Raw genomic sequence first — 22214 nt, forward strand, 5'->3', positions numbered from 1 at the left:
ATATAAACAATCATTCTCTATAACTGATTTTACTCCTTGTCTAAACTGTAGACATAATTGTCCACAATTGTGGCGACTAAGGACCAAATAAATCTTGTATTATTTTGTCAAACCAAATAAATCTTCATAATATGTTTAATTAGAGTTATTTCTTATCACATGGGCTAACCACTAGCTCCTTGTACCCCGTGTCAGGATCATAGGTTCGTTCAAACCTAACCTGATCCAAGTAGCCAATCACAAGTTCAGCCGTCGTCTGCACTATACAGTCTGACATCAAGTGTCCCCCTATCACGTGACCTTGGTCATCAGAGAGTGTCATATGTAGGTGACAGCCATTCGGGGAGAGAGTACCTACTAGGGAGGTGATCTCCATGTTCTGGGATAGGGTTCTGATCTGAAACAAACAAGGTGGGAAGGTGAGATTATGTAAAATGCTTTTCCACAAATGTAGATGAATTAGATAATATTTTTTTTTCGATGTCGGACATCGAAGTTTGGATTTTTATTATTACAGCCCAGGGAAAAATCTGTGTTATAAAATGTTAAGAAAGAAAAAGACCTCCCGGGGAGAAAGTACCTACTAGGGAGGTGATCTCCATGTTCTGGGATAGGGTTCTGATCTGAAACAAACAAGGTGGAAAGGTGAAATTATGTAAAATGCTTTGCCACAAATGTAGATGAATTAGATAATATTTTTTATCGATGTCGGACATCGAAGTTTGGATTTTTATTATTACAGCCCAGGGAAAAATCTGTGTTATAAAATGTTAAGAAAGAAAAAGACCTCACCAGTGCACTGAAAATAAAAGGAAAAAAAAAAAAATAATGATATTAATAATCAAGTTAAAGTGTTGCGCTAAAAAGATTCTGATCCAAAGAGTATGGTTTTTGTTTTAAAGGTTGTGCACACATGGTCGACCGACGACGTTAATCTATGTTGTCGAGGCAGTGTGGACGGTTCAGTCGACGTCGATCGACGGCTGGTCGACTATGTGTGGACACATCTCAAGCCGGGTCTGTAGATTATATCAGAGCCCCTTCATATTTCAACCTTTCTCTTCAAACCACACGCCTCTAAGTAATTAAGGACTTTCAGGGACTTTGCAAAGTAGGAACGCTCCTTGAAATGAATTTAAGGCAGATTTTTTTCCCCGGGTGCACCCCCAAATAATTTCAAGCTTACCTCATGCTCTCCATTCACCTGAGTGGCAAACCTGAGTGTGGCCTGAGACACACTACCCACACATGACACTATGAACCCGGCCCTTATGTTGTTTTCCTCCACTAGAGCTTTAAGTTTAACTTTCAAGTCATCTCCCCTGACTAGACGAACGCAAAGGACTTTCATACCATCAGCACTTGTCATGATGGGGAAATATTACTATTGTATTCTTGTTCCTAGTGAAAAATAAATAAATAAATAAAGCACTATGCCCACTAAAAAAAGTAATGTTAAGAGACTATCTTTATTCTGTTCTACTGTGATAATCTAAATAAAACACTTTACGAATGTCGGAAAATGAAAGTAAGCTAATTTTCTACTGGTTAACTTTCAATTTATGTCCGATTATTAACTGGGAAAGATTATGTTTAATTAATTTTTTACACACTTCAATGGTCTTTATGGTCAAAACGTGGTCTTCGAACTTGGAAATGAAAATATTTGAGGTTAGGTGAGTTAGGCACTATACCCACTAAAAAAGTAATGTTAAGAGACTATCTGTTTTACTGTGACAATCTAAATAATTTTTTACTGGTTAACTTTCAATTTATGTCCGATTGTTAACTGGGAAAGATTATGTTTAGTTAATTTTTTACACACTTCAATGGTCTTTATGGTCAAAACGTGGTCTTCGAACTTGGAAATGAAAATATTTGAGGTTAGGTGAGTTAGGTCCTCTCCTTTGTTTACTTTTCTGAATCAGCTGATTTCTACTGCCTTGATCAGCTTAGTTATGTAGTTAGGTTGGTTGTTGTTGTTGTTGTTGTTGTTGTTGTTGTTGTTGTTGTAGCGGCTTTAGCTTTCGCCGGATGGTGTTGGCAGAGTAAAGAAAAGACATCTTTTTGTATCTGCCATACACCGGGGTGATGGTCTCTAGCCATGTTTAATTGGCTCGTCCTGAACCGCAGTCAACCATCGTGAGGACTTGTGCTTATTCTTTTCAAGCAGAGAGAACCCTTTGAAACCGCCAGCTAGCTAGGCTGGTAAGGGTTAGCTGTTCTCCTCCTTGTTTATAGTCCCACAGCCAGACGCTAGTCTACTCTCTGTTAAACGTCCCCTAGCCAGACCAGCTCCCTGTTTATAGTCCCAAAGCCAGACGCTAATCTACTCTCTGTTAAACGTCCCCTAGCCAGCTAGGTTGGTAGCGCGCCTGCTTTGCAAAGCGCTAGATCCTGAACGAACTTTATCCTAAACAGATACATAAGGTTTGTTTTCAGAACGTCTGGCTTTCTCCTATCCTGCCCTCCTTCTTTCTTCACTGACACTGTTGGGAGTATAAGAACTCCGTTGTTACAGTTCATCCACTATCAAACCTTTTTTGTATTGTATACTTGTTCCTACTACAGTTTATACACTATCAAACCTTAAAAAAAAAAAAAAAAAAAAAAAAAAAAAAATTCGTACGACTTAATTAATACCCCCCCTCCTCTACATAATCATTTGGGCATTTTTTGGGGGGTTCACTCTAAGAATTTAGGGTCCCTTCTTGTGAATGGGTTCTAGAGTTCACAGAACCACTAGATAGTACTAATTACCAAAGAAAAAGAAATCAAGTACAAAATTAATTTTACTCCCAAAGCATAGTTTTTTTCACTCCATACAAGTTTAATTAAAATAAAAAAATAAAGAGAAAAAGAAGCAGAAACTAAAAAAAAAAAAAAAAAAAAAAAAACATGATCCATACTATCAGACCCGAACAAATTTAGTATGTAAGTACTTACTGTTAATCGAAGCCATTCGGTCCCGGTTTTCAAAATAAGAACCCAACCAGGTCTACATCACAGGATTTGAACTGCTCAGCCAACGCAGCCCGCAGCCTTTGCTTGACTCCGACACTGATTTGGATATCACAATGATCACATACATTGAGTAGCAGATAGGCTACAATGTTCTCTCTCTTGTCCAGAAGAATTTCCAGTCCTGTCTCGTATTGGCCGAGTGAAATGTACGCCAGAAGAGCCGAGTACTGAAAACAAAATGGGAAATGTGGGTAACTTGTCGCCGAAAACCCTATTACTAATGATCTTGGCAGTTAGTTCTACAGTGACGTTGAACCTTGGAAAATAATAATAATAATAATAATAAACACTAACCCAATCTCCGGACGAATTCAAATGGTGAGCCCACTTCTTCAATACATCACTCATATCGCTAGGTGGCAGAATGGATTTGGACAACCAGACAGCATCATGCCACAGTCCGTATGATATGAGGTACTTGCACGCATCTAGACCTTTGCTGATCAGGCAGAGTAGTTGAACACCTGCGGAAATTTGAACAAAATAAGGCGTTTTTTATTTATCTAAACAGAGAAAAAGGCTTATTGGTCACTAACCAAAGAGGGCCAGGTTTTTTCTTGCTTAAAATAAAATTATTATTCGATCGGTTAAAATAAACTCGTTAAGAAAAAGTTTCCTTTCAAGTTTTTTCTTATATCAACAACATTTGATGGCTTTGGTGCTGTTAAAAATGTTAGTGTAATGTAATAGTGAGTTATAAGTACATCGTACAGAATCTAGTACACAAATATGTACGTTTATTTAGTACAATTGTACTAGTATTGGAAGCACTGGGGACAGATTTAGCTAAGAAACTATGGAACATTTCTTCCGTCTGTTCCACACTATAGCTTGCATCACTACCAGCCTAGTTAGCTTGGCTGGTAGCGCATGTCTGCCTTGTAAGCGCTAGGCCCAAGGTTCGATTCCCGCCCGGGGAGGATTTTATCCTGAATGGATAAATGTTCGTTCTCGGAACAGCTGGCTTTCTCCTATCCTGTCTTCCTTCTTCGATTTCGGGACCATAAGACCTTGGCAGTTACAGTTCCCTCTATCAAACCTCTTAAAAAAAGATTTATTTCTTTTTTACCTTCCCAAATCCTTTCGTTGGCAATGAGATTGGTAGCGACCAGTTTAATGGTGGATTGAGCGGCTCCAGTGGATTGAATAGTGGACACGAGACACGCCCTGGAGTGGAACAAGTCAAGAGATAAACTAGAAACGTTAATAAACTTTGAAAATAACTAATCAATGGGCTGAAGAAAGAGATCTATGTACTACAAACTGTACACTAGGTATTATTTTTATCATTTTTCCCTATTGATTTTAAGTTGTGTTATGGAGTGTTGTGTACATCTTTAAAAGTTACTTAACTTTTTATTTATTAATAAATTTTATGATGAGTGAAAATAACTAATCAATGGGCTGAAGTAAGAGATCTATGTACTACAAACTGTACACTAGGTATTATTGTTATCATTTTTTCCTATTGATTTTAAGTTGTGTTATGGAGTGTTGTGTACATCTTTAAAAGTTACTTAACTTTTTATTTATTAATAAATTTTATGATGAGCCCGTGTACTTTGGCTAGTTACTATTTTTTTTTTATCTATGGACGCCAAAAGACATAATAGCCTAGTTAGCTTGGAAGTTAGCGCGACTGTCTTTTAAGCGCTGGCCTTTTAAGCGCTGGAGCGAACTTTCGCCACAAATTTCATCCTAGAAAAATAAGGCTTGTTCTCGAAACGATTGACTCTCACCTGTTCTATCCTTCTTTTCTCTTCGATTTCGGACGAGAAGACTTCGGTTGTTACAGTTCTCATTATCAAAATTTCTGTCTCCCCACCCAAAAAATCGGTATTTTAGACACAAAAACGTTCATTTCTTAAATGAGATAAAAGGCTCACTTGATGGCATCCGTATAGCTTCTTCGAATTATCAAGTAGTTTGAATTATGCAAATAACTGAATACACTCGATGCTCACTCACCTCATTCAAATCAATCACATCCACACCGTCCCCAAACAATATCAACAGTCTCAGATTGTCCTTGCCGGGAGCGAACCGCATTTTACGAATATACCGCCTCCCCAGGTCTCGAACCTTGGAGCGTTTCGCCTTCAGATCCCAGATGTGCAGCAAACCATCCATGTGAGCCTGGACGATGTGGTTGGATTTGAGCGCTAAGTAGCTCACACGACGGGCGTTCTCCTGGGAATAGCAAAAAATCAGCAATTTCAGCATAAAATAAGGACTTAATTGTAATGCCTTAATATGATTTTGAAGGAAAAAAACAAAGTCTTTTTACTCCAGCATTGGCAGTCTAACCAGTCTCAATCTAATGTACCTATTTGATGAAAATATTTATAATACTTACATAGAATTAGATAAATAGGTTGAAATTACAATACAAGACTTCACTTAAAAAAGGTCAAATTACATACGTAGGGAGCCAAAAACCTGTAAAAAGATGCGAAAAACGAGTACAATTTTTTGTCCATGGTAGATATCGAACCCGGGACCCTCTTCATGGCAAGCATACGCTTTACCAGTGGGCTAGCCGTGTCGTGTTTTATATTCTTACCTCAGGCGGGATTCGAATCCCGTCCTTCAGCATATTGCCCTCGACGATGAAGTAGTACAGCTGTGACTCGTTATCCGTAATGCAAATAAATGAATACACTCGATGCTCACTCACCTCATTCAAATCAATCACATCCACACCATCCCCAAACAATATCAACAGTCTCAGATTATCCTTGCCGGGAGCGAACCGCATTTTACGAATATACCGCCTTCCCAGGTCTCGAACCTTGGAGCGTTTCGCCTTCAGATCCCAGATGTGCAGCAAACCATCCATGTGAGCCTGGACGATGTGGTTGGATTTGAGCGCTAGGTAGCTCACACGACGGGCGTTCTCCTGGGAATAGCAAAAATCAGCAAAAGTTAGCATACAATAAGGACTATCAGCATAAAATAGAGACTTAATTGACCTGCCAGAATAGGACTTTAAAAAACAAATAGGACCCTTTACTCCAGAACTGGCAGTCTAACAAAAGTCTTAAACTCATGTAGGTATTTTTGATGGAAATGTGTATACAATAGGTTGAAATTTAAATAAAAGATTCATATTAAACACCCAAATAGATAATTGCTTGTCTTATTTTAAAACATTACTTTATCCATAAGATCGCCTGTGTATCCCTAAGAACCCTAGTCATATAAAATAAGGTAGTGAAGTAACTTTATTCTTACCTCAGGCGGGATTCGAATCCCGTCCTTCAGCATATTGCCCTCGACGATGAAGTAGTACAGCTGTGACTCGTTATCCGTAAACACAACGCGTTCCTTCACGGGCAACACGAAATCCTCTATACCGCCCCCCGGGGTTTGGGGTTCGAGGCCCCCAGGGGTTTGGGCTTCGCCGCCTGTAAGGTCTTCGTCCTGTTGACGTCGATAGAGGAGTTCCTCGCTCAGTTTGCGCTCTTTCGATAGGAGTGAGTCTTTATCTGGAAGAAAAATCAAGAAATGAACAAATAAAGAAGGGGACGTTAAACAGAGAGAAAACTAGCGTCTGGCTGTGGTACTGTAAACAAGGAGGAGAACAGCTAACCCTAACTAGCCTAGCAAGCTGGCAGTTCCTCAAAGGGTTCTCTCTGCTTTTAAAGACCAAGTATACAAGTCCTCACGATGGTTGACTGCGGTTCAGGACGAGCCTGCCAATTTTACATGGCTAGAGCTAGAGACCATCACCCCGGTGTATAGCAGATACAAAAAGACATCTTTTCTTTATTCTGCTATCCGCCGTTCGGCGAAAGCTAAAGCCGCTACAACAACAACAACAACAAGAAAAAAAATTCAGCAAGAAAGAAGAATTTCCTAAAAATGCTCAAGTACTTGCAGGGATTTATTCAAAAAGAAAATTTTATTGTTAATGTGTTAAAAAGTTAACTTCCATATTATTATTAAGAGTGCAATAGTCCTAAACAAAAATAAATGGACGCGGCACACAAGGGATCAAGAAGAGACCGCCTTGACATAATGATAATATCTCGAAGAAGAGTCAAACTAGTGGTTCAGTGAACTGTAGGACTGAGAAAAAGCACTCGTGACCGATCCCATTCGCTTTACTGAAGACAAAATCAAATGTCTTTTAAGAGTAAAAGCATCAGGTTTGCCAAATTTTCATTTTAAAAAAAGGCTAAGCAGAAAGGAATGGACCAACATCAACACATATGGGGAGCAGTGTTCTTACGGGACTACCACAAAAAATCCCAGACAAAGCCCAAAAAAATCCCAGAAATCCCTTATTTTTTTGAAAATCCCTTAAAATTCCCTTAATCCTTATTTAATAAATTTCTTAAATAGAATTAATACCTTCTACTAGTTCTACACTTTTACTATACGCACCTAGATTGGGGAGTGCAAAAGAATGGCAGAGAATAGAGTCTATCCGTTTCACCCAGTAAGAGGAGTCTCTGTATAACATTCTGCGTGTGCTTGTAGTCCCCCCGTTTAGATTCGTGTAGAGAAGCGCGGTCCAGCTGTAGTTTCTGTGAAAAATAAACCGTGCCCCCAGTTATTCAAGTTATCTTTATCAACCAGTTAAAATCTTATCTTAGAAGCATAGATTAAGCTTGGGGTAAGATTCTAATATTGTAAAGAAAATATATAAGTAAATAAAAAAATTAAAAACTCCTTTCTGTTACCTGATAATGGTATGGGTCTAGAAGTATATCGTAGCTGGTATCCAGGGGCGGTATCGAAGGGTGCGGATTCAGTCTCCTGTTACTCAAAGGAAGCTGGTCCAGGTCTCCTCCGTACCTGAAAATAATAATAAAAGTAATAATAAATAAAAATATACAGGGTGTTCGACCTTTATCTGTCCCATAGGAAATGAACCTGTAAAATTAGTTTCTAGCCCAATTAAAGCCCCCAATAGGAGAGTGGTCTTGATCCAAAACGGATGGAATTCGATCTCGAAACGGCTGACTTTCTCCTACCCTGTTTACCTCTCTTCAATTTTGAAACGATAAGACCTCCGTTGTTCACAGTTTTCCTATAAAATCCTTCCAATACTGTGAGGCAGGTATCATGCCTGTCTCACAGATACGGAAAATTGGTACAGTTCCCTATGGCTCATCAGCCCGAGAGCCTCCAGATTTGGTCGATTTCCTCTTCCCATGCGCAGATGACCACTCGAGGGCGGTCACAATGGGGATTTTCTTGGGCATGATGCGCAGGAGTTGAAGTTTGCGCAGGTCCCATAGCTCGAACGGGCCGTCTTTGAGAATCAGGATGAAGTACTGCTTGAGTGGACTCACCTGCGAAACAAACGTTCGTTCTCAGAACGGCTGGCTTTTTGTCCATCTTTAATTCTCTTTTCGACTTCAGGACATAAGACTTTTGCTGTTAAAGCTCCCTCTATCAAGAAGAGGCTGCTCAGATTTAGGGACGATAAGACCTTAGCAGTTTCAGTGGGCTATCAAATCAAACCTCTTCAGAGGAAAAAATACAAGCATTTTTATCGGGACGGACCCGTTTTTCTGGGTACCTTCAACAGTTACCCTTGATGATGCTGATGAAGCAGAAAGACTATAAAAATAGGACTAAGAAAGCAAAAAGCTTACCTGTAGCATCCTCCTCTTCCCCTCTCTCCTTCCTTTCCCCCACCGTCTCTTCCGACCCCGAGCGATCACTCCTATTGGTCGAATCTTCCGCTTTCCATCGATCTTCAGCCCGAGCCCCTCCGGACTTAGCCGATTTCTTCTTCCCATGCGCAGATGACCACTCGAGGGCAGTTACAATGGGGATTTTCTTGGGCATGATGCGCAGGAGTTGAAGTTTGCGCAGATCCCATAGCTCGAACGGGCCGTCTTTGAGGATCAGGATGAAGTACTGCTTGAGTGGACTCACCTGCGAAACAAAGGTTCGTTCTCAGAACGGCTGGCTTTTTGTCCATCTTTAATTCTCTTTTCGACTTCAGGACATAAGACTTTTGCTGTTAAAGCTCCCTCTATCACGAAGAGGCTGCTCAGATTTAGGGACGATAAGACCCTAGCAGTTTCAGTTCCCTCTATCAAATCAAACCTCTTCAGAGGAAAAAATACAAGCATTTTTATCGGGACGGACCCGTTTTTCTGGGTACCTTCAACAGTTACCCTAAAGATACCCTGGCTAGCCTAGTTAGCATGGAGGGTAGCGCGTCTGCTTTGAAAGCACTAGATCACGGGTTCGATTCCCCCCCCGGGCTGATTTTATCCTGAACGGTCGGAACGGCTGGCTTTCTCCTATCCTGTCTTCCTGTCGATTTCGGAACGATAAGACCTTAGCTGTGACAGTTCCCTCTATCAAACCTCTTAGCAAAAAAAAAAAAAAATCCCGACAGTATCAATCATAAGGAGCAATGAGATATGAATACCTTAAGAATATCAATATACGGCTCATCTTGCGCACTCTTTCGGACACTACAGGAATGACTGATGTATATGTCGGTGAGAACTAGGTCGTTCCGTGCCATATATGAGGAAGCACTAGTAGACGTGAGTGTATAGGACCAAGAGAGAAAGCTATGTGAGCTCACCCACTCTATCCCTCTGTAAGCAAAACGAGTACACATTAGTAAAGTAAATAATTTGAGGTCCTTAGAGCCTCTATTTAAACCGTCGGGCTAGGGGACGTTAAACAGCGAGTAAATCAGCTTAGTCTGGCGGGGCAACTTTAAACAGGGAGTGAATTCCCCTTGCTAAAGAAATAGCAAAGGTTGAGTGCGAAGGGCATCCACTCGTAATTTGTAGCCACAACCAAATGTCAGCCCAATGCAATCACTCTAGTTAGGGCTGATTGAGAGGCTAGCGAAAAACGCCGACCCCGTCTGTACACGGGAAAAGGCGAAGAAAAAGAAGAAGAGCCTTTATTTAAAGTTTCAGCCATTTTGGTCCGTGTGTCTGTCTGCAAACAAAATATCTCGAGAACTGTAGGAGATAGAGACTTGAAATTTGATGTGTAGCCCTCAAATGTGACAAAGGTGCAACACGATCGGTTGGTTAAGATCGGTGTTCCGTCAAAAAGCGACCAAAATGCCGGATTTAGGAATCTGCCGAATAGGATAAGCAAAGTCGAGTGATGTTCACACCAGATTTTTTTAAGTTCTGTAATGCTAACTTTATCTCAAACAGGGCCGGACACATTACCTCACAGGCACGGTGTGCGCATTGTACTGTTTCTCCAGCATGGCAGTTCCTACATTGTACAGGAAGATGTGGCCTGTTGCCGCGCCTGCAGCCAGGAGAGGTCTGTACTGTAGGAGATTTCTCTGAGTCAGGGGCGGACACATACGGATGGTGCTGATCTGTGTGGAGCTATTCTGAATCAGTCCACTCGCCAGTAGACGCAGGGCAGGGCCGGAACTTTTCTCCTGAAAAATATATTGAAGATGGACTGACTTATTTTTTATCCGATCTCAAAAAAAAAGCTTAGCTTTTTAATGACATATACGACATGATTATCATTATTAGATTTATTTTCTAAATTTAAATTTTCAAACAATGGATAAATATGTACCTAAATACTATTTTTAGAGGAAGGTTTAAAACAGAACTTACAAAAGTGGATGGTGGAACCAGATCGCTGAGTGTATGAAGATGTCTCGACCGAATCGAGTCAGATGGTTGATTGGCGTCCAATTGAAACAAAACCAGTTTACCGGAATTCAACAGCAAACCTAGAAATCGATTTCTAAATTCACTACTTACCCCCGAGTAAAAAGATTATCGAAATATGGAAATTATATGATTTTTCATCTAGTTTATCTGTGTGCCTGTTTGTTTATTTGGTCAACAATAACTCCCAATCGATCAGTGATTTTAAAAACTCCATTTTTGTGAGCACTTGATACAAAGGTGAGAGTTAAACCAAATAGGTAACACAGGGGAAAGTATAAGAAACTATGGGAGTGTTTTACTCACCTAATATGGGAGTGTTTTACCTGTAGTATGGGAGTGTTTACTCACCTAGTATGGGTTTCTTATCATCCTGAACAACATGTTCAGTAATGCCAGCCTCTACATCCCATAGAATTAGGCTGCCTCCCATGTCTGCTGATACAAGACGTAGTTTTCCAAACTCCTGAGGACACCATAGTACCTGAAGACAAAACAAGGAAAGTTAGACATGGAGAGGAGTAGGCTGAGGAACTATGAACAGGGAAAACAGCAAACTTTAGAAAGCAGAGCTGTTCACAGTTTATCAAAAGGTTCTCTCTCCTTGGAAATAATCACAGATCCTTACAATGATTGATTTATTGAAAAATCATTCTATATTTTAAGCCTACCATAACCTAGGTCCGGCTGAGGGACTATGAACAGGGAAAACAGCAAACTTTAGAAAGCAGAGCTGTTCACAGTTTATCAAAGGGTTCTCTCTCCTTGGAAATAATCACAGATCCTTACAATGATTGATTTATTGAAAAATCATTCTATATTTTAAGCCTACCATAACCTAGTCCTGTGGATAACAACCTCAGGACTTTCACATTTTTTTTTTAGTCAGTTCCCATGGCTTAGTGGTCACTGCGCTCGCCTTGCACGCGGGAGACCCGGGTTCCATTCCCAGCGGGGTCAAGAAATATGTATCATCCAAATGATTGATTCTGTGACTGGCTGTTGTGGGGCCCACTCAACCTCGTGAGGAAAATGAGTAGCTATGACATATAAATGCATATAGCAACCGGTTTTTCCCTCTTACTTTACCCACAATGTTTTTTGTTTTTCTATTTAATTTTACTTTAAATCTGTATTTGAACGATTCTATACCTCAGCAGTTGCTGAATTGGGGTCTTGGCCTTGAGCTTGGGCATATTTTTCAAATGGGCAGAACTTGCAAATACTTCATGTATGATGGTTATATTCATAGGTATAGGATTACTCTTTGTATGTTTTTTCTAAACTCATAAGTATGTATTGTGCCTATAATGACCACCAAATAAAGGTTTATTTACTCATTTATAATATTTAAACGATTCAGCTGTGGTTTTGGTCATTAATCTTACCTTTTTGACCACAGCCTTATGTTTGAGCAGACTCTGAGCTGTCTGGCAAGTATCAGGATCTATTACAACAACACATAGGTTTGCTCCGTATGCTATCAAACCTTGAGGTCCCCTGTTGAAAATAAAAATCTTGTTTTAAGTTTAGCAATGGATTTGTTGCTTTTGTACAAAATTCATTTGTTGTCATCTAACACCAACCACTTGCAATAGCACTTTGGATGAACCACTTCCAGACAGATTACAAATCATCATGGGCTAGCTGAAATCCCAGTAGACCCAAGCCATCTCAAACTCACATTAAAAAAAAAAAAGATCATGAAATTAATTGCTTACCAATCAATACAGCCTTTGTTATTTGTATGGCAAGGGCCAGGAATAATCCTTGGTGTTACCAATTGAATTTGATTGGCTACCGAGTTTCTGTGTTCTGAATCTCCATCTCCACTCAGAAGGGTTTCGGACAAGACATCTCGGGAGGTTCTTGTCACACCAAGACTCAACTGTGACAAACTAGGTAGGAGAGGTGGATGAGATGTCACTGCCATGCTTGAAATCTGTTGAAACAATACAGTTTTAGTACACGAAAAATAATTTTATGGTATTCAATGGTTATCTCATCTCTTTTTCCATATTAAATAACCAGTACTTATCTTCACTTAATGGCCTGCTAGTGAGCAGAAAAGTGGCTTTTCCAGAATGTCTCTAGTAATGCCTACAAAGAATCGGGCAAACGCCCTGATATAAAGTTAGTTAACTGATGGATCTAAGATCTCTTAAAAGCTGAGCTTTAACAGACAGAAAAGTTGATGTGTTGATGTTCCAATTACCTGTTTGTTTTACGGGTTTCCTTGAATTAGATATGTGAATTGGATAAACTTGATTTACTAATTAATCAAGCGAAAGCTAAAGCCGCTAAAACAACTACAACATTTGCATAATTCAAACAACTTGATAATTCGAAGAAGAAGAAGAAGAAGAAGGAGAAGAAGGAGAAGAAGGAGAAGAAGGAGAAGAAGGAGAAGAAGAAGAAGAAGAAGAAGAAGAAGAAGAAGAAGAAGAAGAAATTGACAAAAAGGAAAGAAATCTGTTTGCAGATAAATCTGTGTTTCACTGAGAAAAGAACGAGGATGCCGGAAGCCCAATCGAGTGACTATTTTCCGGTAATTGGGAAGCTCGACACTATAATATAGCATTCCAACAACCTAAATCAGGAGAAGTAACCCAAAAAAAAATAGAGTTCACTCCTGAACTTGTTTCACCCTACCTTGTGGGTACACCAATTTGTAAACGCCTTTTTTTAAATCTTTGTTTTTAAAAAAAATCTCCCTTTTTCCTGGGGTTTCAAGCAATCTTCAATTATTGTTCTCACTAAGTACATATATTCTATTTCAGGATAAGCCATCCGATGTTCCCGCCCAGCTCAAGTGCCCGAAAGACATTCTCAAGATCCTCGACATAGACTGGGCCAGCAGTGACCACCCCATTCTTCTCCTGGAAGACGGCAGCCTTCTCATTCTAGATAGAACTCTAACCATCACCGCGTCACCATTGCAACGCTACGCTTTCACCGACCGTCTGGAACCGTTCTGCCTCCTGTCCAAACACAATTTCGACTCGTTGTTGCTGCATCTGAGTGTGGAGCGGTTGTATTTGGAAGTCCCTCTGGAGAGTGTTATCGGCAATATGAACACAGGTAAATCCATCATCCATCATAGTGTAACAATGAGTACAAATCTACAAATTGATCGCACAGAATCTAGCACAGAAATATGTACGTACATCTAGTACAAATGTACTAGTATTGGAGACGCTTGGAAACGGTTTGGCCAAGAAACTGGGGAACATTTTCTCCGTCTGTTCCACACTAGCTTTAACGGACGGACAAATATGTACCACTGCCAGCCTAGTTAGCTTGTCCGGTAGCGCGTCTGCCTTGTAAGCGCTAGGTCGCGGGTTGGATTCCGGTCCGGGGCGGACTTTATCCTAAACAGATAGGGTTGGTTCTCGGAACGGCTGGCTTTTTCCTACCCTATCTTCCTTCTCCGGTATTTTTCAAATCGATTTATCTCCGGATCTAGAAGTCGTAGAAGAAAAAGGAAATTTTCCTAGTTCCTCATTTTTTCTCCTCTTTGACTTTGAAACCTCACGTAAGTAAGCGCAACTGGTCTATTAAATTTTGTAGAGATTGAAAATTTTGTGACATGTTTGTAATTCCTACTTAATTCTTGCCAATGTCCTGAGTGTGGAGCGGTTGTATTTGGAAGTCCCTCTGGAGAGTGTTATCGGCAATATGAACACAGGTAATCCATAGTGTAACAATGAGTACAAATTGATCGCACAGAATCTAGCACAGAAATATGTACGTACATCTAGTACAAATGTACTAGTATTGGAGACGCTTGGAAACGCTTTGGCCAAGAAACTGGGGAACATTTTCTCCGTCTGTTCCACACTAGCTTTAATGGATGGACAAATATGTACCACTTCCAGCCTAGTTAGCTTGTCTGGTAGCGCGTCTGCCTTGTAAGCGCTAGGTCGCGGGTTGGATTCCCGTCCGGGGCGGACTTTATCATAAACAGATAGGGCTCGTTCTCGGAACGGCTGGCTTTTTCCTATACCCTGTCTTCCTTCTCCGGTATTTTTTAAATCGATTTATCTCCGGATCTAGAAGTCGTAGAAGAAAAAGAAAATTTTCCTAGTTCCTCATTTTTTCTCCTCTTTGACTTTGAAACCTCACGTAAGTAAGTAAGCGCAACTGGTCTATTAAATTTTGTAGAGATTGAAAATTTTGTGACATGTTTGTAATTCCTACTTAATTCTTGCCAATGTTTGACCCATTTTTCTTCGTATCCAGGAAGTCTTCAGGAAAAACTCGGCGATATGGGTATAGATGATCGTCTGCTCAACAGTTTAGACCTACTGGACCGATACATACTAGTGAGCGTTGTGCTGAGAGACGTCAAACTGTACAACCTCATGTGTTTCCTCAAATATTATACGAGTGTGTACGTGCGAGAACACAACACGGGGTAAGTAAGTATTGTGCTATACATTAAACTGTACAACCTCATGTGTTTCCTCAAATATTATACGAGTGTGTATGTGCGAGAACACAACACGGGGTAAGTATTGTGCTATAGCTTTTTTATTTATTTCAAGACTGTTTCCTCAAATATTATACGAGTGTGTATGTGCGAGAACACAACACGGGGTAAGTATTGTGCTATAGCTTTTTTATTTATTTCAAGACGAAATAAATATCTTTTCTTCTTCTTCTTCTTCTTCTTCTTCTTCTTCTTCTTCTTCTTCTTCTTCTTTTTAAGGGTTTCCATAGGGAACTGTACCAATTTTCCGTATCTGTGAGACAGGCATGATACCTGCCTCACAGTATTGGAAGGATTTTATAGGAAAATTTCCATAGGGAACTGTACCAATTTTCCGTATCTGTGAGACAGGCATGATACCTGCCTCACAGTATTGGAAGGATTTTATAGGAAAACTGTAACAATGGAGGTCTTATCGTTTCAAAATTGAAGAGAGGTAAACAGGGTAGGAGAAAGTCAGCCGTTTCGAGATCGAATTTCATCTGTTTTGGATCAAGACCAGTCACCCATTGGGGGCTTTAATTGGGCTAGAAACTAATTTTACAGGTTCATTTCCTATGGATCAGATAAAGGGTCTGTTTTCTTCAATTTTTTTTTCTTTTTAGGTTTGATAGAGGGAACTGACACTGCTATTGTCTTATCGTTCCTTTATTCAAGAGAGAAGGAAGACAGGATAGAGAAAGCCAGCCGTTCAGAGAACGAACATTATCCGTTTAGAATAAAATCCGTCCTGGACGGAAATCGAACCCGCGACCTAGCGCTTACTGTGCAGAATCGCTACCAACCAAGCTAACTAGGCTGTTAGCCTGGTACTAGCCTGTTTTCTTCAGAATTTAATTATCGTGTAATAGGATAAGGATGTGCGCGTACGCAATCTTTACTAGTCACAGTAATGACTGGGCGTGTTTTCCATGATCTCGAGAGCATTAGCTGATTAGCTCCCCAAGAGGAGATATTGATGAGAGATTAGGTGGGCCGGTCCCGGAGGTACTGCAATACCGGGTCAACCCGCGACAGAGATGGAGCAAGCCCCTAGCACTCCGTCATTTTCCAAAAATCAGTTTAATATACTGGCACCTCGATGAGGCGCGTATCAGATATTAAGCTGCCAAGGGCGTTTATTAAAGCCGATGGCCCTACTTATACCAATTCTATACTATTCTACTCACCCACAGAATTCTCAGCCAGCGGACACACCGCGAGGGCCATGATCTTGAGACCTTTACTCTGGCGGGTCACCTCAGCCTGGGTTCGATGCTCGTACCAGACACACAAATCCCCCTCCCCGGGCTCCGGCTCAGGGGGCAGAGGGGTACCGGGCACCTCCTGGGTGTTGGAATGGGAGAGGAACTGACGGCGCACTTTGACGGAGACCGAGCCGGACTCGTGCAGACAGAAGAGCACATCGCGCTGGCGACATGAGATCATCTAGAAATAAACGGGGAAAATAAGACGTATTTTATAATGACTTTTTTTAGATTCAGCATGTTTCAAGTTTCAACCAAAGAGATTCGACTTTGGACGTCCACACTTGCTGACACAGGCCACCTATTTTTAATGGCTATCTGAAAGAGTGAGAAATGAGTGAGATTTTGCTATTTCTTGATGAAAAAATTCCAACAATTAAAGAGTCTGTGACTCGTGTTAAGGGAGATGTTTCAATACATGGGTTTCCGTGGGTAAACACCATGGAATATGCTTTGGCGATCAGAGTGTTAAAGTTAAAAAAAATCTTATCTCCTTGACGAAAAGGCCACAGGGAGGAATAATAAAATACGGCTCTACAGGATTGTTGTATTTCTTCCTTGACATTTCTGAATCCCAGATTCGCTCTTAGTTCCAAAGGACTCGATTTTCGGACCCACAGCTGTATAAGTGGAGTGCCTGTATAAGTGTGCCAATAATGTTGAGAGATTCATACCTGTATAAGAGGGGAAGCTGTACGTTCAATGGGAATAACTCCGACACTCATGTTAATATGCCAATAATGTTGAGAGATTCATACCTGTATAAGAGGGGAAGCTGTACGTTCAATGGGAATAACTCCGACACTCATGTTAATATGAAGATCGATGATAAGAATGTCTCTGGCGTACAGAAGTAGAATATGATGACGTAACGACCTGTGATAGGTCAACTGTAGACACTCGGTCAGAGTTATTGCGTCCTCAGATTAATATGAAGATCGATGATAAGAATATCTCTGGCGTACAGAAGTAGAATATGATGACGTAACGACCTGTGATAGGTCAACTGTAGACACTCGGTCAGAGTTATTGCGTCCTCAGCCCTGGAATAGAATATATTTGAATGTGAATTATTTATTTTAAAAGAAAAGAAAAATCAACAAATAAAAATATTAAATTTTTCCATGTTCTCCCGCCAATAGGGGAAGCACCAAAAATGGGAAATTCTTATCGATTGGTCATTTGTGCTTCAAATAAGTCCCACCAAGAGAAAAAGTGAACATCATAAACTCAAATAGAAATGAAGAACAGTGAGAAGTTTTATGAGAAAAATATAATTATTTATTCTCCCTCATTCAAAGAACAAACATAAGAGGAAGTCGTCAGCTTAGAGCATTGAGCAATCGATAAGAAACAAGAAGCGGAGGGGGGGGGGGGGGGCCCCGAGGCCCCCCGGGGTTTGGGCTTCGCCGCCTGTAAGATCTTCGTCCTGTTGACGTCGATAGAGGAGTTCCTCGCTCAGTTTGCGCTCTTTCGATAGGAGTGAGTCTTTATCTGGAAGAAAAATCAAGAAATGAACAAATAGAGAAGAAGAAATGGGGAGTGCAAAAGAATGGCACTCCCCATTTCTCGGGGGCACGGTTAGTCCAGTGGTAACGCGCTTGCTTGCCATGCAGAAGGTCCCGGGTTCGAATCCCACCATCGACAAAAATTTGTATAAGTCCCACTGGTGATTCACATTGAAATTCAGGCCCAAAAGAAAACATCCTTTTTCACCCCCGGAGGCCATCAGGGCCGAAAGTCTAAATTTCATTTTTGGGTCTGAATTTCAATATGAACCATTGGTGGGACCTATTTGAAGTATGAATTTCCCGTTTTTGGTGCTTCCCCTATTGGCGGGAGAACATGAAAAAATGGAAATTTGAATAGGCCATAACTCCGGCCCTAGTTGTCAGATCGAGCTCAATTTTGTACCAAAGTGCTACGTTCTTTAAGGCCTTTGATATGATGTATCACAAGTAGGGGGTTCTCATTTAAGATTTTAAAGTTTGAGTAAAAAAGTACCTCAAAATTTTAGTTTCTAAAATTTTGAGTACCCCACAAAATTCTCTATCATAATCAAGGTCTGCATGCAAAATTTCAGCTTCCCAGGGTGAACAGTATAAAAAAAAAAAAAATAATAAAAGGGTGGCCTGGGACTTTATGAACAGACTGTATACTCGTTACTGAAAAAGATAGTCCAATATTGATGGTAGACTCAGTAACTTTGTGAAGGTTCATTTTAAAGAGTAAAAGTTATTTAGATATAGTCCAATATTCCAGAGTTTTACTTATTATTCCTCTATTCTATTCCTTTCAATGTCACTTTTTCTTACCTTGGTTTTATTTCTCCCACCGTCAGACCACGCATCATTCTCTTGAGTCTATCCTTAGACTTGAGAACCTCTTCTGGTTCACTCATCTTGGGCGAAGAAATGTAAAACTTCCGCCCATTCGAGGACGGTATTCGGCTCACGGTGAAGTCGTCAATGAAGAGAATGCAGTCGGGACACTGGACTGTGAAAAAGAAGATCAGTAAATCAAAGGATAAATGGGGGGCACGGTGAGCATTGTGGTGACGCGCTTGCTTGCCATGCAAAAGGTCCCGGGTTCGAATCCCACCATCGACGAAAAATTGCACCAGTTTTTCTTCTTCTTTTGGTGCCATATTCTACTGAACGTTGGCAATCATGATAGCTAATTCATTCTTGTCGTAAGCTGCTTGGAGAAGATCTGGCATACTTTTATTGAACCATTGACTGAGATAGTTTTTGGATAGCAAATATTTCTGGTCAAACATCTTGAAGCAAGTGATGTTGAATGCACCAGTTCTCAACAGCACACTGAAGTTAAGCGACATTATGCGTGTTTAGTATTCGGATGGGTGACCATCTAGGCCTCTAGGCAATCGCATGCTTCTGGGTTTTCCCGGCCCCCCTCAGGCTGGGTGAGGTTAATAAGCGTACGCGGGTAGCTTGTAGCTGAATGGTGGGTAAATCCAAGTTACTAAAAACCTTAGCAGTTACACAGCGACGTGACGTTAAACCCGTAAAATTAAAGTTCCCACAAGTCCTCCCACCAGCTTAAAAAAAAAAAAAAAAAAAAAAAAAAAAAAAAAAAAGATGAGTGTTCCACCGCCGTATTTATTTCGTAGCAATGGAACAACTGCTACATTAGACGCTTGTGGCCTGTGTCGTAGCATGCCCATCCCGTAGTATGCCTCTCATCAGATGGGCGAGAAGAGACACAATACTTCCCATTTAGGTGCTGGCTCAACACGAGAACACCAGAAAGTAACCCGTTGAAATATTTACAATCGAAAAACGGTTCAAATTTTTGTCGATGGTGAGATTCGAACGCGGGACCTTCTGCATGGCAGGCAGCGCGTTTACCACTGACCACGTTACCACTGGCTACTCACATGCAAGTCGGTCGGATCGAACGGGTCCCATATCGAACTGAGTAGCGTGTCGGCACTTTCCTCGCAGAGCTGAGTCCTTGGTTCATAATCCGCAGATAACTAGCCGAGTAGGGGGAGTGAAGTGCCGCTAGGGGAGGTAAAGGTGCCGTGTCTGACCGTGTGGTACTGGGCTGAGCTGTCCATGCCATGCCTGATGGGTAGAAGATGGATTATATGATTGACGAAACGAAGTACCTGATATAAATAGAGAGGTCTAAAAAAAAAAAAAAAAAAAAAAAAAAAAATGGGCATCACACTAGGCTTGCACTCCGGAGGTCCCGGGTTCGATTCCCGGTGGGGTCAGTGTTTTTTTGGTTCTGTGTTTGGAGTTTGGGGTGCACTCAGCCTCGTGAGGACAATTGAGTAGCTACTTTAATCGAATAGCGACCAGTGGCGGCACTACCAGTGTAAAAAGATTATCGAAATATGGAAATTAGATGATTTTTCATCTAGTTTATCTGTGTGCCTGTTGTTTATTTGGTCAACTATAGCTCCCAATCGATCAGTGATTTTAAAAACTCCATTTTTGTGAGCACTTGATACAAAGGTGAGAGTTAAACCAAATAGATAACACAAGGGAAAGTATAGGATAAGAATAGGGTGGTGGGAAACTATGGGAGTGTTTTACTCACCTAATATGGGAGTGCTTTACTCAACTAATATGGGAGTGTTTTACTCACCTAATATGGGAGTGCTTTACCTGTGTAGTATGGGGTTGTTTTACTTGTAGTATGCGAGTGTTTTACTCACCTAGTATGGGTTTCTTATCATCCTGAACAACATGTTCAGTAATGCCAGCCTCTACATCCCATAGAATTAGGCTGCCTCCCATGTCTGCTGATACAAGACGTAGTTTTCCAAACTCCTGAGGACACCATAGTACCTGAAGACAAAACAAGGAAAGTTAGACATGGAGAGGAGTAGGCTGAGGAACTATGAACAGGGAAAACAGCAAACTTTAGAAAGCAGAGCTGTTCACAGTTTATCAAAAGGTTCTCTCTCCTTGGAAATAATCACAGATCCTTACAATGATTGATTTATTGAAAAATCATTCTATATTTTAAGCCTACCATAACCTAGTCCTGTGGATAACAACCTCAGGACTTTCACATTTTTTTTTTAGTCAGTTCCCATGGCTTAGTGGTCACTGCGCTCGCCTTGCACGCGGGAGACCCGGGTTCCATTCCCAGCGGGGTCAAGAAATATGTATCATCCAAATGATTGATTCTGTGACTGGCTGTTGTGGGGCCCACTCAACCTCGTGAGGAAAATGAGTAGCTATGACATATAAATGCATATAGCAACCGGTTTTTCCCTCTTACTTTACCCACAATGTTTTTTGTTTTTCTATTTAATTTTACTTTAAATCTGTATTTGAACGATTCTATACCTCAGCAGTTGCTGAATTGGGGTCTTGGCCTTGAGCTTGGGCATATTTTTCAAATGGGCAGAACTTGCAAATACTTCATGTATGATGGTTATATTCATAGGTATAGGATTACTCTTTGTATGTTTTTTCTAAACTCATAAGTATGTATTGTGCCTATAATGACCACCAAATAAAGGTTTATTTACTCATTTATAATATTTAAACGATTCAGCTGTGGTTTTGGTCATTAATCTTACCTTTTTGACCACAGCCTTATGTTTGAGCAGACTCTGAGCTGTCTGGCAAGTATCAGGATCTATTACAACAACACATAGGTTTGCTCCGTATGCTATCAAACCTTGAGGTCCCCTGTTGAAAATAAAAATCTTGTTTTAAGTTTAGCAATGGATTTGTTGCTTTTGTACAAAATTCATTTGTTGTCATCTAACACCAACCACTTGCAATAGCACTTTGGATGAACAACTTCCGGACAGATTACAGATCATCAAGGGCTAGCTGAAATCCCAGTAGACCCAAGCCATCTCAGACTCACATAAAAAAAAAAAAAAAAAAAAAAAAAAAAAAAAAAAAAAAAAAATTCTCTCAATTTGTATGGCAAAGGGCCAGAATAATCCTTGGTGTTACCAAATTGAAATTTGATTGGCTACCGAGTTGTTTCTGTGTTCTGAATCCTCCATCTCCACTCAGAAGGGTTTCAGGACAAGACATCTCGGGAGGTTCTTGTCACACCGAGACTTCAACAACTGTGACAAACTAGGTAGGAGGAGGTGGATGAGATGTCACTGCATGCTTGGAATCTGATGAAAACAATACAGTTTTAGTACACCGAAAAATAAATTTTAATGGTATTCAATGGTTATCTCATCCTTTTTCCATATTAAAATAACCAGTAGTACTTATCTTCAATTAGTGGCCTGCTAGTGAGCAGAAAAGTGCGCTTTTCCCAGAATGTCTCTAGTAATTCCTACAAAGAATTGGGCGA

General features: G+C 40.6%; 2 protein-coding genes, 1 long non-coding RNA gene and 1 pseudogene across 3 annotated transcripts; all 4 read right to left on the bottom strand.

Annotated features, from left to right (window-relative positions):
• Positions 1-174: 174 nt before the first annotated feature.
• Positions 175-21580, bottom strand: LOC103512991 (WD repeat-containing protein 11-like; the record flags this gene model as incomplete). Its single annotated transcript, XM_026826308.1, is given in 19 exon segments — positions 175-397; positions 2947-3191; positions 3319-3488; positions 4094-4191; positions 4911-4928; positions 4976-5214; positions 5588-5923; positions 6259-6512; positions 8634-8919; positions 9425-9599; positions 10197-10420; positions 10608-10726; positions 16326-16584; positions 17162-17329; positions 18718-18899; positions 19800-19902; positions 19905-19993; positions 20593-20725; positions 21469-21580. Coding segments are annotated over 18 exon segments (3181 nt in total), but the record flags the coding sequence as incomplete, so codon positions are not given.
• LOC103512990 (bifunctional protein GlmU-like) lies at positions 309-1659 on the bottom strand. Its single transcript, XM_026826307.1, has 3 exons — positions 1187-1659; positions 563-623; positions 309-397 (listed from the first exon to the last, which is right to left on the bottom strand). The coding sequence occupies exons 1-3, from the start codon at positions 1367-1369 to the stop codon at positions 309-311; spliced, it is 333 nt and encodes a 110-aa protein (XP_026682108.1). The 5' UTR covers positions 1370-1659.
• Positions 7460-7832, bottom strand: LOC113468965. Its single transcript, XR_003392533.1, has 2 exons — positions 7713-7832; positions 7460-7556 (listed from the first exon to the last, which is right to left on the bottom strand). It is a non-coding gene; the product is annotated as an uncharacterized LOC113468965 (long non-coding RNA).
• Positions 16122-16300, bottom strand: LOC113468966 (annotated as a pseudogene).
• Positions 21581-22214: the final 634 nt, after the last annotated feature.

This window comes from Diaphorina citri, unplaced genomic scaffold (assembly GCF_000475195.1).
Source record: "Diaphorina citri unplaced genomic scaffold, Diaci psyllid genome assembly version 1.1 scaffold908, whole genome shotgun sequence".
Taxonomy (NCBI): domain Eukaryota; kingdom Metazoa; phylum Arthropoda; class Insecta; order Hemiptera; family Psyllidae; genus Diaphorina; species Diaphorina citri.